We start from the raw sequence: 17,873 nt of genomic DNA on the forward strand, positions 1-17,873 counted from the left end.
AGCCAAATAGCTGATCGCTAAAACACCACAAGAGACAACATGGATACATACATTAATTCCCTCAGATTAAGTATGTAGATGCCGTACGTTAGCATATGGCATCTGTGGGTCCGTTTCTAAGCTTGGGAAGCTGTGTAAAAAGGAGACACTCTCCCTTATATTTTTCAGCCCCACCATTCTGAAGTGGGTGGAAAGCTGAGAGGGGAGATGTCGTGCTTTCCAGCTGTAAAAACGGGTCAAATCCGTCTTCCTGAGCCAGCGTGTTCAACAGTTACATTGTGAGTATCTCTAAAACGTCGCTCACTTTTCTTATTTACGAAAGTGTCCTTCACCCTTCTGTAAATAATGAAAGTGGTGATGCAGACTGAGAAATGCCATCAGTAGGAAGGGAAAAGTGTGCAGTAGATGTTAAGACACCCTAGAGGTGACATAGTTTAACTAGTTTTTTTACATGCAAAACCAGGGCTTTCAGGGGGATATAAGGAACTCATGATGGCAACAGTAAAGACACACAAATGATCGGAGGTCAAAGTTGTTTATTAAACTATTAATGCAGGGTGGAAAAACACCTTAACTAAACCTAAATTAAAATGGGAGCAAGCATCAACCATCAAATCCAAATAAGCCTTTCCTAGTGGCGTTGAGTCAAAATAAAAGGGCCTAAACTAAGAAAAAACCTATTGCCAATTCCTTACGCTAAATTCAAAAGAGTGTGGGATAGGGTGTTCAAAATAAAGAAGAAAAGTGAACACAAATAATAAGTCATGATGTGATTGCCTCACGGTCTCCCTTCCCCACGTTTTTAGCAGCGGACAAGGTGGGACATTGGAGCACAGCACACGCTCGAGCTTCCCAGCACGAGCAAACAGTTCCATATGAGCTATCAGGTTCCTTGATGGTTAAGTCTCTTTGTAATGAAACATCTCTTGCCTTCGAGGCCTGATGCTCTCACAAACAAACACAAAGTTCTTGTTCTATGAACACATTGGTCCTCCTCTTCTGCGCGCAGACCCTTCTCAAGTCGAGTTCAAAAACTTTGTCAAAACAGTTCCTTTCTCAATGAGCTTTGGGTGGTAACTTTCCACCCCTGGATCTCACTCGGCCGGGCTCGGACCCCAAATAACAAGGGAGACACTTTCCTTTCCCTTGTCTTGCAATGATTTCACAAATCTTCAACAACAATTCCACATGGGCCTTTTAGACTTCGGCCCTTTCCGTTAGCATCCCTCGGCCGGGTTCACTCTTGCTAATCTTCACAAAACACAGTTCATTTGCTAATTTTGTGCCATGCAGGATTCACTTCCGTTAACTTTAACAATCATCGGTCGGTCAAAGACTTTCGACAGTACAGAGTATTTTACAAGACACCTGTATGACCACTTTTACCTATCTTCGCCTATTCCCAAGACCTTCTGGTTACATAGTCTTTTACCGTGGGGTAATCACCCAGAGATTCTTGAGTGAGAACCCACCTGGTGCTAGACTCCTCTACTACTTGTTTTCCCCCTTCTCTCCGGCTGTGATGAATTTCTTTGCTTTCTTGTCTGTAGAGTCAAAGCTGGTACCATTGGGCCATACGTCTCTCGCCAGCTTCACTGTTAGCGGAGGAGGCGCCCGGGCACCATTGAAATCCACTGCAACACATGCTGGCTATTATTTGCGGTTTTACGATGCCTTCACTTGAGGCTTCACTGGTCTCTGTCGATAAGGGCAAGGTCACTTCTCTCCTTGTTGTCCTCTTGACTTGCACCGTCTTTCGCTTCCTCTTTAACTGCTGTGCTGAGTTAGCTCTCACATCGTGCAGTCTACCTTGCTCATAGCACGCTGTCGTGCTCCACCTTTTATCCCTGTGAGGAAGGGAAAGGGTTGTCAGGTATGTGTGATTCTGATCAATTGCCTGACTTTGCCTGACCCTTGTATTGGGACATGTCAGGTAAACGGCGCTGGTGTTAGTCCATTGTCTTTTGTGTTGTGCGAAAGTGTTTTTGTAGGAAAAGGGGCGAGGTAGTGTTTTAGAATAACCAACGTGCTAGGATGGGAAAAAGGTGTTCAAAGAAGGGGGATACCATGTCTCACCCTTCAGTGTCCCACTCCCCAAGGACCCCCATCCAGGTGATCCTTCCGCACTGGTCCACCCCCCAGGAACTGGATAAAAAAGCGATGGCCGTGTCCTGGCCACCTGGATGACAGATCTGTGGGAACTAGACAGGGAGACACCTTCATGTTTCTCACACGGAGAATCCCCTCGCAGTGCCTGCCATGCATCAGTAATAGTTGCTAGGGCTGTTGTCAAGCCGTAAATCAAGCGCATGCGAAAGTCGAGGCTTTGGTGCCAGCCCATCACATTCTCACTATGACAGAATATGGTGCTGTTAAGAAAAGTGTTCTTCCTACATGAAAGAACACTTTTCTATGTTTGTTTGCATCTCAGAATCGGCCCTCATACTAAAAGCAACAAGACTTTGCAAGCTTTGTGATTACGGAAGTCTTTTGTGCCTTCCAGGTGCTGGAGGTTGATGTGATCAGTGTTGGGGGAACTAACAGAGCTGTGGAATGTAGCCCAGCTTTGTTTTGTCTTTTAAGTTGTACTGTGGGAAGCAGAAGCATGATAAGAGTAAACAGTTTAAATTAACAACTAGGAATGTATGTGTGGGAAGGGCCAGTGTGTTAGCTGAATAATAAATATAAATACATTGCAGAACGGGGCGTGGCTAAGCGAGCCATGTGAGAAGCTGTGCTCTGGTGGAGCTCCCGTGATCCGGATACTGATCCTCACTGAAAAATTCATATATAGAGGCATTAAAGCTCTGGAACGCCTCGTATGAGCCTATGAATACGGCACACAGGTGCGCTGCAACTCTGGAGACCGCGGGACACTGGGAGCTGGAGATATGATCCCTGCCGAAGTCCCATATCCCAGAACGATGGCACAAGATGGCGGATCGGGGGCTCAAATAAAGGTGCCAGCCGGCCGCGTGAACGAAGCCTAAAAGTCAGCGGAGAATACGCCTGGCCGCAAGGCATACTGCAGGGGCACAACCGCCCTGGGTGAATGAGTCGGAGGGTGTCGGGATCACGACCCGCACCAGACACGAAGCGGTCATGATCCTCGTTATACTGCCCCCGGCACTTGCCTTTGGGGAATACGGCGGCCCTATGGTGGCAGCTGCATGAGACTGCACTGCCAGGTAGGGGGCACGATCCATAGGCACGGCCCTCGCAACTGCACTGAGCAGCAATGCGACGAGGCTGGCAGGGAAGCGGCCCGAAAGAGAGATGGGCCCCAAGGAGACCAAGGCAGCTCAGGGCAGGCCGGCATCAGGACGGCCATGGGGCGCCGAACTGGGCGATTGGAGGGCGTGCCTTCAGCCTATCCTGCAGAAGGAGGACACCCGAAGTGGTGCAATGCCAAGGGGTGTAGTGGGGCCGGAGAGAGTGCCAGGCAAGTAGCGCCCTGGACTGGCGCGGCCTGGGGAAGCCACCCCTACACATGAAGGTGGGCCGGCTCGCTGAGGCTGGCCATGGACACATCACCACGCTGGGCCACCCAAACCAGTGCGCGAGCGGCGCCCATGATAAAGGGGACGCTGCCTGACAAGCCGCCAGTGCGCATCAGCGGTAGTAATCAGCGAGGCCCCGGCACCACACACATGGCTGACGAGGAGCAGGCATACCCGGACCCAACTGAAGACCTGGGGCCCCCGGGCACATGTGCGCTGGGGGCGTGCTGAGAGGCCCTGTGTGTGGCATCTGGGCTGCGGTCATACATGAAAGATATCAAAAGACTGGCAAATACGTGCCCCCACTAAGGAGGGCCGGGTGAGGTGGACACAAGAGTTGGCGTACGGTGATACCCCTGGGCCCCCAGGTGAGGCGGGGGGAGAAGAGGAGTGAGGAGCACTCTGATGAGAGGGCCGCGGTACGCTGCCCACGTGCGTAGGATGCGCCTGTGACTTGGCGGAGCCCACCGTTGAGGCACACTAGAACTGTAAAGTCACTCAGAAGCGCCTCGTGGGCTTTGGGGAGCAATCATGGACTTGGTGCACTAGGAGGTGGGGCGCATTGACCGGGAGAAGAGACACGCCAGCGCACAATTACGCCGGAGGACACAACCCACCCCGGGCGCAGTTTTGGAAGCACAAAGGAGCCCCAACACAACACGCCTAGGTCTCCCTGCTGCTGAGAATGGGACGGGCGCGGGCCAGAGACTACACACTGCAAGCTAGCACTCGCACACCCAGACGCCGTCAGGATGGCCAACATACTGCCTAAAACAAAGGGCAAGCAACCCACGATCGATGAGTATGCCAAAACATCGCCAGTGGGGGAGGGGGCTAGAAGCAAGGAAAGAACTCCCACTTTCGGCATAGCCACCACGAGCAAAGATCAGGAGATCCTGGCAGCAATTGCAGACCTGAAAGTCGCTTGGAAAACCAAATTGGAAACTGCCATGGTGGAACTGAAAGCGGCGCTGGAGCTCAGTGTGGGCTGTACAGGAGGAGATGAATCTCCTCCGGCAAGATGTCAGAACTTTGGCAGAATGCACAGGGGACCTGCAGAAAGAAGTGGCCCCGAACACGGCAGCATGCGCATCCCACAAGTCCAAGCTCCGTGCCCTGCAACAACGCATGGGCAACCTGGAAAGCAGAGCGGAGGAGGCAGAGGGACGTGCTCGGAGGAATAACATCCGTATCGTAGGATTGCCTGAGGGGGTTGAGGGACCCAACCCCACCGAGTATGTCGAATCGATGCTGCTGCAGGAGATAACTGGGGGAGCGCTGACCCACTGGTTTGCGGTGGAACGTGCGCATAGGGCTCTGATGAGGAAACCACCCCCGGGGCCCCCCCCAGACTGGTGATCGCCAAGATCCTGAATTACAGTGGCATGGGGACCGTGGCACCCAGGGTGTCGCAGTCTCAGACATTGGGACTAGAATATAGGGCAGGATACTGCCTGTCGAGGTAAAGCGACCAGAGCTACACATGTACGATCCTTGAACATGGCAATTTACTAAACAGAGTGGGAGCCCTATGGAACAGGCTCTCACACCCCCACGTATAGACTAGTTAGGTCACCAATATATCGGTGACACCCTCCCTACCGGGTACCTGATCTTGGCATTCCAATGCAGGACCAAACGCGGATGGAGCCTGAGATCCAGGGATGGAGCTGGGTACCAGTTGGGGCGGGGCAGGGAGGAGGGAGGGAAGGGGCTGTATGCAGTGGTTTATAGTTGAGCAAGGGAGGTTTGGGGGGTTAGTTGGGGAGTTACAGTTGGGAGAGGGAGGGGTACGAGCCCAATTTTATGCAACACTAGACTGGAACGGAAACCCGGGAAAGGGGGAGAAGGGACAAACCATGCATGGCTATGGGTAGCCTCAGAATTGTAACCTGTAACGTGAGAGGCTTCAATAGCTACCTGAAAAGGAATAAAGTAATGATGTACCTGAGAAGGGTGAAAGTGGACATAGCATTATTACAGGAGACCCACCTTACTAGGGATAAACTGGAGTTGGTCAAGAGGAAGTGGAGGGGGTCCACCACCGGGGCCAAATACTCAGCATACGCAAGGGGGGTGGTCACATGAATGGCACCCCATGGACCATTTCAGCTGCTTCAGTCTACGGTAGACCCAGACGGCAGAATGTTAGTGGTGCGGGGGATGCTAGAAAACAGGGATGTGAGCATCATAAACTTATACGCCACCAACCAGGACACGGCGGCCTATTTCAGGGCCCTCTACGGCAAATTTAGCCCCTTATTGGGCAGCGCCATCATCTGGGGAGGGGACTTTAATTGCACATTGAACCCCAAACTGGATAGGTCAGACAATAAACTAGATAGACCTACCCCGGCCGCAAGGGCATTACTGGCCCTATTGCGGGATTTTGGGCTAGAAGATGTGTGGATACAGCAGCACCCAGAAGACAGGCAGTACTTGCACTATGCGGCCCCCCATAACGTATACACAAGACTGGATTACTTGTTTGTGGCCTCTGAGTTAGTAATAGAAATGATAGGCTCTGAATACAAGACCAGAGTGCTTTCTGACCACTCCCCCCTCGTGTTGGAGTGGGGGTACCAGCCGCCACGGGCGAGAATCCCGATGTGGAATCTCAGGGCCGAAGCCCTGCAGGATGCAGGATTCCGTGAGGACTTAAGGGAGGCAATCATTGAGTACTTTGACATTAATACAGGGAGTGTGCAATCGGAGGGAACCTTATGGGAGGCGTTCAAAGTGGTAGTACGGGGCGGATAGAGCGGGAGTTGCAAGAGACAGAGAAGGAGCTAGAAGAAATAATGCAGAGGGGGAGCACCTCACAGGAGGATACCGCACGAGTGAATCTATTGCAACAAACTAGTAGGGAGCACTGGGACAGACTCTGTAAGTAAAATTATAAAAAATATATTGAGAGGCAACATGCGGGGGGAGATAAACCGGGAAGGCTGCTGGCGTGGCTATATAAAAACGAAACAACACGTCTAGTGGTCAGGGAACTAAAGGGTGAGGAAGGTCAGATCTGGGATACCCAAGAGGGAGTCAATGAAGGGATGAAAAAGTATTATTCTATTATATTTCATTCTAATTTGCTATGTTTTTCTTAAAGCGTAATAATGTTTTGTTCTTTTATCTGTTGTGGCAAGGTTTGCACTAAATCAAATACAGGAAATAAAATACATTAAACTATAGAATCACAGAAAGGTAACAAATCAGCATATCTTACTTGAGGAAAGTTGATCAATATGAATTTTTAGGGACTCAAACAAATGTGTGATAGTTTCCTTGAATTTTTTCAGCACCAACTGATCCTCCTGTAGGGATTATTACCGAAGTGTTGTCCTCTACTGAAGTACGTGTATCCTGGCAGCCAATTTACGGGCAGTCTGTTGAAGGGTATCAGGTGAGTTCAGATACTATTATCAAACCTGTTCCTCAGACTCTAAAGTGCATGACATAAAGACATTCTTCATAGTTATTTGCATGGAAATGGAATGGAGCAAACCAAACCGGTTTTGTCACAATCTGTATCATCTAAAAACATTTGCCCTAAGGCAAAGATGAATCAGATTATTGTTTGTCCCTTGCTTGCTGCATGAAATAAAAACACATGCACTTAATACATTACATTTCATGGTATGCAGTATAACTGGTACTCGTACGCCCCTTCCCCTTTCCTCCATCCTTATCCAGCATGGGGACAGTACCGTAACCTTTGGCAGTGAAAAATATGTGTTTCCCTTTTAAATTTAGTATAGCGTGCCGGGGTGCGGCAGTGTGCGTAAGCACCCCCACTAGACCCTGTCATCCAGCGCTTCACCTCAGTCCCTTTTTCCACTCAGAAAGGATCGGACCTGGCAGCTTGTGCCTGCATCGTTTTTCTTTCCTTCGCATGTTTCCCTGTGCTTCTTTTTTCCAATCTTAACTCCTTTTGGCTCCTCGCCTTCTCCGGCGCATGTTAGTCTCTGGAGGATTCTCCAGGTACGCCTCAAGCGACTGCTCCTTCCCGGCATCAACCCCCACTCACTTTGTTTGGAGTGCTTGGGACCCGACCACCATTGGGATGCACATGAAGCGTGTGGCGCCCTTGCTCTACGTTTCCTCAGAAAACGCATTTCCCGCTGGAGGGAGATTTTCAACACTTCACCACATGGATATCTTCGTCTCCAAAGCATTGTTGCACAACAAGGTTAGTCACCTCTTCAACAAGGCACCGCAGCTAGAAATTCCTTCCCATGGACAATGTCTGGGAGGGTCCTCTCGGGCTCTTCTACCACAGGTATGCCGAGGCCATGAAGGCTACTGGCACATGTGCTGAAGGGCTTAGGGTCCCTACCGGGTCTGCCTCTGATGGGCTATCCAGCACTGGCATTGCACAAGGGTGTGAGTGGCCTATGAGCTCCAGATAGAAAAAGAGGGCAGAGGCTTCTTCTTCGAGCTCATCAACTACCGGTGCTTGCACCGAGGGAGGAGGGCCTACCGGAGCCATCACTGAGGTCAAGGGTCAGCGCCAGAGGACTTCTAGCCATTCGACTGAGGGGACCACTCCCTCCGGAACACAATCTGAGGTCCCTGAGACATGGTAAGGGCCATCCCATTTGGGGACCCCAAGCATTCCTCAACTTCCGGCGCCGGACCCCAAAAAGCTGCCAAACATGTAGCACTGCCTTCCAGGCCAGACTCCACTGAGAAGGACTGGATCCGCGCAGTCTCCAGCAGGAGATTCCTTCAAATTCCAGGACATCCTCCAAGTCCACGATGGAACCAGCAAGGTTGTATTTGTTCCTGATGTCCGGGCCCGGGTGCCATCATCTCAATTTCAGAGAGTCCCTTGCAGGGTGACAACAGCCCCTTCCTTGCCGGGTGTAGGCAAGCCTCATTGCATTAATCGCCACAAGGTTTCCACTATGCCAGTCAGCCGTGGGGCTATCTGCTACAAGCCCCGAGAGGGGTTGAACCTGCCAGGCCATTGAGTGCCCCAGAGGTTCAGGAACAAACATAGGTCGCAGTGCTTTGAAGGGCCAGGCTCCCAGCCTGAGCCAGGCAGCCTGTGCGGATCGATTCTTTGAGCGGTCCCTGGCCCTCATGAGGTCGCAGCAGATGGCAGGTTATCTTAAGGATCTCATCTGGGATGTTGTCCCCCGGATGTTGCCTCCAAACCCGCCACTGGGGCCTCTGCACAGCCACCGGCTGTCCCAGTCCCAGTGGCCCAGCCTCTGCTTCCCTTTCAGGCCCCTCTGCCTCAGCCTCCCCCACCGCCTCCTCCAGGTTGCTGTCCCAAGCTCTGCCTGTTCACTGCGCAAGCCATCAGGAGATTTCCCAAGGGGGTCTGCAGGACACCATACACCATTCTACCCCCACATCCCCACCCTGACCCCCTGCCGGCTCAAGATGACACTGACGACGGTGCAGGATGCAAAGGAATCCAAGGCCTACGCATCGGTCAAAGCATTCCATGATCGGCTCCAGGGGCTGGCAGAGTATTTGGGAAGCCCACACCCAGAACAGCTCAGCAGGAGCTGGGAGTGTAGGCCGAGGTCGTGGCTCTTAAATCCGCCTGCAGTTCCGGTATTCCTCTACAAAAGGTCTGGGAGAAGCCAGAGGCCAATTCTTAACTGAATAAACGGCTTAACTGTCATTTTTGGCAGCTGAAGAAGGATCCAGTTCTGCCCTCAGCGCACCCCCAGGCTGGGGCCGAAAACCTTCCTGCAAAGCCCTGGGAAGTCCGACCATAAGCCTCGATTGTTTGGTGGGTTTCGAGGCTTCCAGGAGAGGAAAACCCATCAGTCCGACAGGTTTCCCTGCACACACCGACGGAAGCAGCAACACACCACAAGGGGCTTTTTTGGTTCACCCGCCTCCACCCCAGTCTCTGACGGGGGAAAAAACAATGAAGTTACAGTCAGGCTGGCACCATGTATTTGCTCACTGACAAAGACCCTGCAAATATATGTCTTGCTCCCGCCATGCAACAAGTGGCTGGAACCATATACATGCCATCTGGCTATGACCTGCATATGTATGTAGTTGCCGCCATGCAACATGTGGCTGGCACCATGTATTTTCCCACTAACTATGACCTGCTCCCGCCATATAATATTAATTTTGTAACTGTAAGCACTTTTGTTTTCTTTCACTGTAACCTTTCAAGTAAAGCGCCTTGGTACCTCAGGTTTTGGGCGCTATATAAGAACAATACATACATAAATAGATAAATAAATAGATAAATAAAATAAACCATGGCCCTCCTGTTGGGGGCCGCCTGAATCTGTATATCAAGGCATGGAAGCGCATGCTGTCAAACCCTTCGATCTTCTCCTTGTTCTCCGCGAGGTTGAGTCTTAACCTTCCTTCACCACCCACATGTTCCCCGCTGATGCTGAAGATAGGCTTTCCTGCTTTGTTGAGGGAGATTCTGAAACTGTTGGACATGCAAGCGGTGGAGCAGTGCCTCTACATGAGATGGGCTCTAGTTTCTATTCCAAGATTTTTTCAGTACCCAAAAACAACCCAGCGGGTCTGAGAGTAGTCCTGGTTCTCTCTTTCCTCGACCTTTCCCTGACCCTTGAATGCTTCAAGATGATCACACCCGCCCAGATTGCAGCATCACTATGTGCAGGAGACTGGATGTGTTCCCTAGACCTGAAGGAGGTGTACCGACACAGCTCCATCTTTCAGCCGCACAGACAATTTCTGCTGTTCACGATTATGAAACACTATTTTCAGTAAAAGGTTCTGCCATTTGCCCTCAATTCCGCCCGCGTCTTCTACAAGTTCATGACCGCATTGTTGAGCCTCCTCAGTCTGGAGGGCCATCACCTGTATCCTTATCTGGATGACTGGTTGGTGAGGTGCAGTGCCCCAGAGAGGGCCCTAGATTTGTGTCAGAGGGTGGCTGATGTGCTCATCCATTTGGAGTTTTCACTCAACCAAAAGAAGTCCCTGCTGATCCCCACACAGTGCCTACAGTTCCTACAAGTCAGATGGGATACCATTCTGCAGAGGGTCTTTCCTACTCCCGAACGGCTGGCCTCAATCCGCACAGCGGTGCTCCATTTTCTTCGCAGCTCCTTGTCATCAGCGTGGTGGTTTCAGCACTTGCTGGGCCTACTGGCCTTGTGTGTTCACAAGATTCCACACACCAGACTCGAGATGAGACCACTCCAGCTGCACCCTGTGGCTTCCTTGGACCAGGAAATGGGTTCACCGCCAGACGGACTATCTGTTACATCTACTCTTCACCCGGACCTACAGTGGTGGCTCCTCGACAACAATGTGGCAGGGGGTGCCCAATTCATCCCCCCCAGAGCACTCTCTGGCGGTGACATTGGACATGTCCCTGCAGGGCTGGGGGGTGGCATTGGAAGCGTATAACATTCACGGCTCAAGGTCCAGGGAGGAGGTCAGCTTCATATCAATCTACTGGAGCTCAAGGCAGTGGGCTTGGCGCTCCAGGCTTTTCTTCACCTGATAGGTGCCAGGTTGGTGCCGGTCAGGACCGACAATTTAACAGCAATGTTTTATCTGAACAAGCAGGGGAGAACCAGGTCAAGGGCATTCTGCATGGAGGCAGTCTCGATCTGGGAATGGGCTCTGTCTCGGTGCATCTGAATCGGAGTAGTTCATCTTTGGCAGGAAAGCAATGCAGAGGCTGACAGGTTGAGCCGGTTGGGGTCCAACACGTAAGAATCTGAATTGGACAGCAACATCCGGGATTCTCTATTCTGCCTGTAGGGAAGGCAGTGTGTCGACCTCTTTGCGTCACAGGACAACCACAATTGCCCTATGTTTGCATCTTAAACGGGACAGTATCCGGGGTGCCTGAGGGATGCGTTCCACCACTCCTCAGACAACCTCAACGCTTACCCCTTCACTCCTCCTCCCCTGCTTCAGAGAATTCTCCGCAGGTTCGGGGCAACTGTGGGTTGCAGGCTTCTCCTTATAACCCTGCATTGGCTGTCGAGACCCTGGTTTTCGGGCCTTGGCCAGCTCGGGATGCAGGGGCCAGTTCTGCTGCTGATTTGCAACGGGAGCTTCCTTATACAGCATGGCAGCATGGGGGGGGTGCAGTACAACACCCGGATGTGAGCAGCTTGGCTTCTGAGCAGTTGAAGCCTATGCCGGTTCACTTGTCAGCTAACAACTGGGGTATAATTCAGGAGGCTAGGAAGCCCTTTGCACATGCCCAGTGTAAGAACAAGTGGTCCCAGTTCTGTCATTGGGCGCGGGATCGAGGGGTAGACCCCTCCGCTGCTCAGTTGACGATGTCCTTTCTTTATCTCAGACCACTTGGCCATTCTGCCGATCAGGTTGACACCTGCCGCACTTATTTGGCAGCAATATGGGCCTACAGAAACCTGGATAAAGGCGTCTTTTCAGTGCCGAAACCTGGTGTTCAAGGTTCACCTCAAGGGCTTTCATAGACCACATTCTATCTGGGACCTGAATGTGGTGCTGTCTGCGCTTCAGCGCAAGCAGTTTTAGCCATTGGCCATGGTGGATTTCAAGTGGGTGACGTTGAAGATGGTTCTGCTGGTTGCGCTCACTTCTGTGTGTTGGATTAGCGAGCTACAGGCTCTCGACTTGCCAGCCGTTTACAGTGTTTCACCATAAGGTGGTCTTTCGAACCCACCCAAAGTTTTTGCTGAAGGTGGTCTCTGCATTCTTTGGATCTGCAAAGGGTGCTTAAATTCTCTCTGTCTCGGGCAAAGTCGCTAAGGAAGACAGAGGCTTTATTTGTCACGTTTGGGGTACAGTCTATGGGACTCTGGCCTCTAAGGCGTCCATTGCTCGCTGGATTTTCAGCGGCCTACATGGCCATGGGTAAGAAGGTGCCAGAGGGAATCCATGCTCATGCGGTAAGAGCCAAGGGCACGGCGGTGGTCTAGCAAGGCTGCTACTTGGGCCACAACCTCAGCTTTCTGCAGGCATCGCTCATTGGACATCAGCTCCAGGAAGGAAGCTGAGTTTGGGCAGGCCGTCCTCCAGAACTTGTTTTCCTCTCGCTAGTCTCTTGTTCACCACTCAATTCTATTTGTTTTGGTGGAGTCACCCATAAGGATGGAGCAAAGAGGACGGGACGAATGTGTGATAAAAGTTACTCACCATAGTGACTACTGTACTCATAGTCCTTATTCCCCTTTCTTCCATACTTCCCACCCACCTTCCACCGCTAATAGGCCAGGGGCTAAAAATGTGTCGGTACAGCCAGGCTTGCCTGCGTCCAATGTGTCAAAAGGGGACTTAGGTGTGGGGCCGGCGGGCCAGTCCTAGTGGGCGTACCTACGCCGAGGGCCGCGTCTTCACATGCTATACTAAATTTAAAGAGGAAGCTCATATTTTCCACTGCCTAAGGTTCCGGGGCCGTACCCATGCTGGGGGGTGCCCATAAGGATGGATGAAAGGGGACTAAGGACTATGAGCACTGTAGTCACTACGGTGAGTAACTTTTGTTATTGCTTCATTTTTGACCTAGTGGGGTTAAACACGTTTCCTTCATTCAATATTATCTAAGAAGCAAAATGGTGCTAAATTCATGTGCTCTAATTTGTAAACAAGGGCAGTGATTTGATTATCTGGCCCCTGGTCAGTATTTATTATGTCTATTTGCTTCAGTTGCATTTTAGTTTCTACTCTTCGGTGGCGCTGTAAGTGCTGTATGTAAACAGAACCTATTGTCATATGAAGCAAGGATAGAAAAGAGATCGGATGTGATAAGGGGAACACAGCATAAGGGTGGTTTGTGACTGTTTACCTACCCTTTGACTATGGCCAGGCTAGACCTCATAGCCATCTCCACTAACTGCGTGCTCCTCCTTACCCAAAACGCACACTTGCAGGATATCTTGGAGCTGCCTCTATCCTTTAAGGGGATGTTAATAGTATTGCTGCTTCTGAAGGTAATGGCTTAATCGCAGCTAGAAACCAGTTCTTTGTGAAAATGAGGTGCCTTAAGCAAGTGTGGCTTTGGCCACTTGAATTTAATGAATGCATTTGGCCTTACTTCTGTCCCTTGCACTGGATTCCTATTAAAAGCAAACATTGACAAGCCCAACACTTTTGGAATTTGAATAGACGTTAGATTGTTTTTTATTTATTAATTTGTTTTTATTGCTTATTTATAATGCACCTATACACAAATGTTTCAAGGCGCAACAAGACAAGGGGGGAGATAGAGTGATGCCAAAATTCAACGGTCCTACAAGGCCTTGTGACATTTGGATCATGCAAGTGCAGTAACAAGAAGCACAGGGGATAGGTGGGAGGAAAGTGCCTGTCAGGACGGGAGGCCCCGTGAGAAAACGAGAGCCTGGGGGGGACAGAGTCAGGGGAATACAGAGAGTGCAGGCAAAGGAAGGTCCACAAGATAAGTGCGAGGTAAGGAGCTCAAGTGGTGCAGGCCCAGCCAGTCTAGTGCATGAGGAGGGTGCCCGGAGTCAAGTGCAGGATGTGTGGGGGGGGGAGCGGCCCAGTGGAGACCAAGTCTAGGGATGGGCTGGATTCGGTGGGCCTGGTGCCCTGTAAGAATCTGAAGGAACCAGGCAGCCTATAAAGTGGCAGGGGAGGGCGAGAGATAAGGAGGAAGAGAAAATTAAGGTATTGAGAAGCTTCCAGAACTTAAAGAGATCCGGCACAACTCTGAGAGGGCCAAGGAGGCCGTTCCAGAGGGAGGCCACTGCGGAGGAGAGATCTAACTCCAACTCTCTGCTTGGAAACGCATTGTATCTGCAGAGAGCTGGAGCTAGATGACCGAAGGGCTGTACCAGGAAGGTATTTAGGGAAAGTTGGATCTAGTGGGGTCCAAGGCCCCAGAGAGTCTTGCGGATGATGCAGAGGGTCTTGAACTTGATCCTCGCGGCAACCGGGAGCCAGTGGAGAGATTTTAGCACTGGAGAGATGCGGTTCCTGGGCTTGAGGCCAAGGATAAGTCTTGCAGTTATTTACCAATCACTGCCTTAACATGGGGAGATACTAGCACCATATTCCAGGTGTTGCCATTTTATGGCCAGGTAGTAACATTATGGTAGTAGCCAGAAAATAAGGAGTACCTACAATCCCGCCTTGAAATACTTGTGTGTAGGCGCAATATAAATACCATTTCATATCGTATCATATCATACCTAACTGAGCAACACAAGAATCCCCATATATTTGCCCCCAGTCATGCCCTCTTGCCAATGTGGGCATGCTCAACACATTGAAAGCCAAAATGAAAAGAAGTGCTGAAAATAGTTGTGTGCGAGTGATTTGGTTTTAATACATTGTTGTATTTGTGGATTACCAGGTTTTGCATGAAAAATCTTAGCAGTAACATTTTGTGGTCGAGCAAATGCACAAATAATCTGTTTGTGATCATATATGGGTCCAAACTTAGACTCAAATAAACTCCATAGTTTAAATCTAGACAAAATACATCTGAATACAGTAACTCTTAATTGGAGTTATTTAAATAGTCAGCGGTCATCTTGAAAATCTGGTTTGGATTTTGCAAGCTAGGACTGGACTTGGAGATCACTGATTTATGCCTATTTCCACATTGAGTCAATACATTCCAGAATGTATCCACAGTTAGATTTTTATTGTAGTAGGCACTTAGAAATCACTAATGAGTACATGTTCACAGGTTCGCTACTGGCGTGTCCAAGATAAGGAACCTGGTGCAAACAGAGTGCAAGTGACCAACCTGCAAACCTCTGTGAAACTCGAAGGCATGCTACCCGACACACGCTACCATTTAGAGATCAAAGCCTTTAACAGCGCAGGCGAAGGACCACCCAGCAGTATTGTTGATGTCATCACAAAAAAAGCACGTAAGTAAATGTCTTATTTGTATAGTCTGTAGATGTTAAGCGGTTTGTGCAAAGAAATATGTCTAATGGTTCAAAAAGGCTCTCTGACAGCTATGTAAATCATTATTCAATATTTGAATTCCAGGACACCAGCAATGAATGAAATTCCAAGACATTTGGGCCTTATTACAAGGTCGGCGCTAACCAGCCAGTACTACCGGTGGGTTTCCGCCGTCTTTGTAACACTGTGCCGCCACCTGAGATCCCTGTGCCACCAGGACATTACAAGTTCTGGCAGCCTGGGATGTCATGCGGCAGAAACTGTATGTCCCCATTCCCGTGGAGTCCACTGGATTGGGGACACGGAAGCACCGGCACGTTGCTAAGGGTGCTGGTGCCTCTGTGAAAACATCCCTGCAGCGGCCGTTGCTTGCGTCAGGTCAGACCTGCCGAGAGCACCAGCCCCTGCAGGCATTGTCCTAGTCTGGCGGTCTGGAAAGGGTGCCAGTACGTTGCAACTGCGACCCTTATTTCCAGACCAACAGACTTGGAATGAGGCCCAATTGTGTCTGCTATGCTTAATCCAATTACTTTTTATTTGTATTTTTTTTTTTTTTTAAATGTTTTTATCATTAAACAAACCATAGTGGAGTTTTAGGAGGCTGAAGATGCATTATTAGCATATCAACTTTTGTTTGTATCATAACAGACAATATCCTCATCACCCCCCCTACTATACCTAGCATGTTATCAAGAGAGACACAGGCTCAAAGGTAATAGTTTGAAAGCCTTTATTATCAGACTTTGTGGGGATGGTGTAATGCTCATCTCTCCCTAACTCCAAGGCGGTTGTTCCCTCAACTGATGTTTCTAAGCGCCATCGATGTCTGTAGGTCCAAAACCAAAGTTTGTCTGTGTCGAAACCAATGCTTGCCCTCACTCTTAAGCCAAATGTTCTTCTTAAAGGAATAATGGTGATTCAAAAGGAAATGTAAACTACAGCTGGTTTCAGGTAGTCTTACTGAGAAACTAGAAAATAATGGTGCACTGTGTTACTGAGGTGCATCGAGAAACTACAGCAAAATTGCTATGCTATAGGACAAACAAACATGAAAGATCACAAAATAAGACACAAAAAGAAACACAGTAATCGGTTCAATTCGAAACATAATTTCCTTTATTCATGCCTTGCATTGCATGACAAAATGACAGCAAATCACTACATAAGCAAGCAAATCAGCATTCTTTAAGCATAAGTGCAACTAGCGCAGCCCCTCCGGCTTCTCCTAGCAATGTTCTCAGACCAGCTGAGCCTAACCTACTGCATCTCTAGCAATGCTCTCCCTAGCATTAGCAAATAGCAAAACCCCTAAATAGCATTTTTCTGTCCTCACACAGCTCTTTCAACCCTTCTAATGAGACAGCTCCCTTCCCTCTAGCTCTCTCTAGCATTAGCTCTCCAACACACTCCTACTCCCCTCATCTGCATCTGCCATCTGCATCTCCTGACAGCCCTGCATCTACTCCCTCAGATGCCCTCGACAGTCTCCTGCTCTCCTGACAGACAGAATCTACTCAACAGAGACCCCACAGTTATACATTAAATGACGCAAATGGCAGTCGGTTCATTTCTATGGCTACGTGTGCGTAATACATACAATTCAACAGCATAGCATTTCTCTTCAAGACAGCATGTCTATCTATGTGCATGAACTAAAGCTCACTGTAACATTTCTACATTATAAGGACAGAACAACTTATCGTGTGTTTCCCCGAAACATGGAGACAGCTTATTTGCGAAACCCAAAACAATGTTTCACCGCGGTCAGCAAATTTTTTCTCAAACCGAAAAGCACATTCTCTCCTTGCCTGCAGCTCCTGCCAGCCAAGGCCATTCTGTCTGGGACAAACAGCTACTGGCAAAGACAACTTTTATCATTCCATTCCACACTGTGCAACAACAATCCTTCCACGCACCATTCAAAATGGACAGAGAGAGAGCATCTTTCTCTCTAGCGTCTAGAAGCACCTACAAGCACCCATTGTGCTATACTAAAATGACAAGTGTGCATAAATAACATGGCTTTCAGCAAATATGGAACCATTATAGCTTAAGGAAACCCATAGTGTTGATATGGCCTATTTCTAGTAGAATGCATAAATGAATAGATGTTCAATGGATGATTTAATAGATTAATTACTCACATAACTATCATAGAAAAATGTGAACTAACAAACAATCCTTTTATCATCCTGACAATTCATCCCAGGAATACATATACCTAGACAGGTAGTCTGTGTGATCAAAACATGACATATGAAAGCAAATAGCTAGATTCTCAGAAATACTCAAGCAATACTAACATGGACATTTCAATAGTGCCACTGAGGCAGCAATAGTGACACTCGATCAGTGGTTTTCTGGCAAGACCAAGCAAATCTATCATAGCTGACAAGCGTGTCAGATTTCTGTAAACATGCACATGGCATGGTCAAATAAGCTTGCTGTGGCATTCAAATAAGCAGGCAGCACCCTAGTGAAACTCCCAAACATTGCAAAAACTGGCAAAACGTGGTGCATTAC

At 49.3% G+C, this 17,873-nt stretch overlaps 1 protein-coding gene across 5 annotated transcripts in view; it reads left to right on the forward strand.

Moving 5' to 3' along the window:
• Positions 1-17,873, forward strand: part of CNTN1 (contactin 1) — a 1,316,193-nt gene that overhangs the window by 1,164,764 nt on the left and 133,556 nt on the right. For all 5 annotated transcript variants that reach the window (XM_069627984.1, XM_069627985.1, XM_069627983.1 and 2 more), the window contains 2 exons: positions 6,800-6,903; positions 15,124-15,310. In XM_069627984.1, coding sequence (XP_069484085.1) covers positions 6,800-6,903; positions 15,124-15,310 — 291 coding nt within the window. The remainder of the gene's footprint in view (positions 1-6,799; positions 6,904-15,123; positions 15,311-17,873) is intronic.

Source organism: Ambystoma mexicanum, chromosome 12, assembly GCF_040938575.1.
Source record: "Ambystoma mexicanum isolate Mex_15411 chromosome 12, UKY_AmexF1_1, whole genome shotgun sequence".
In the NCBI taxonomy this organism is placed as follows: domain Eukaryota; kingdom Metazoa; phylum Chordata; class Amphibia; order Caudata; family Ambystomatidae; genus Ambystoma; species Ambystoma mexicanum.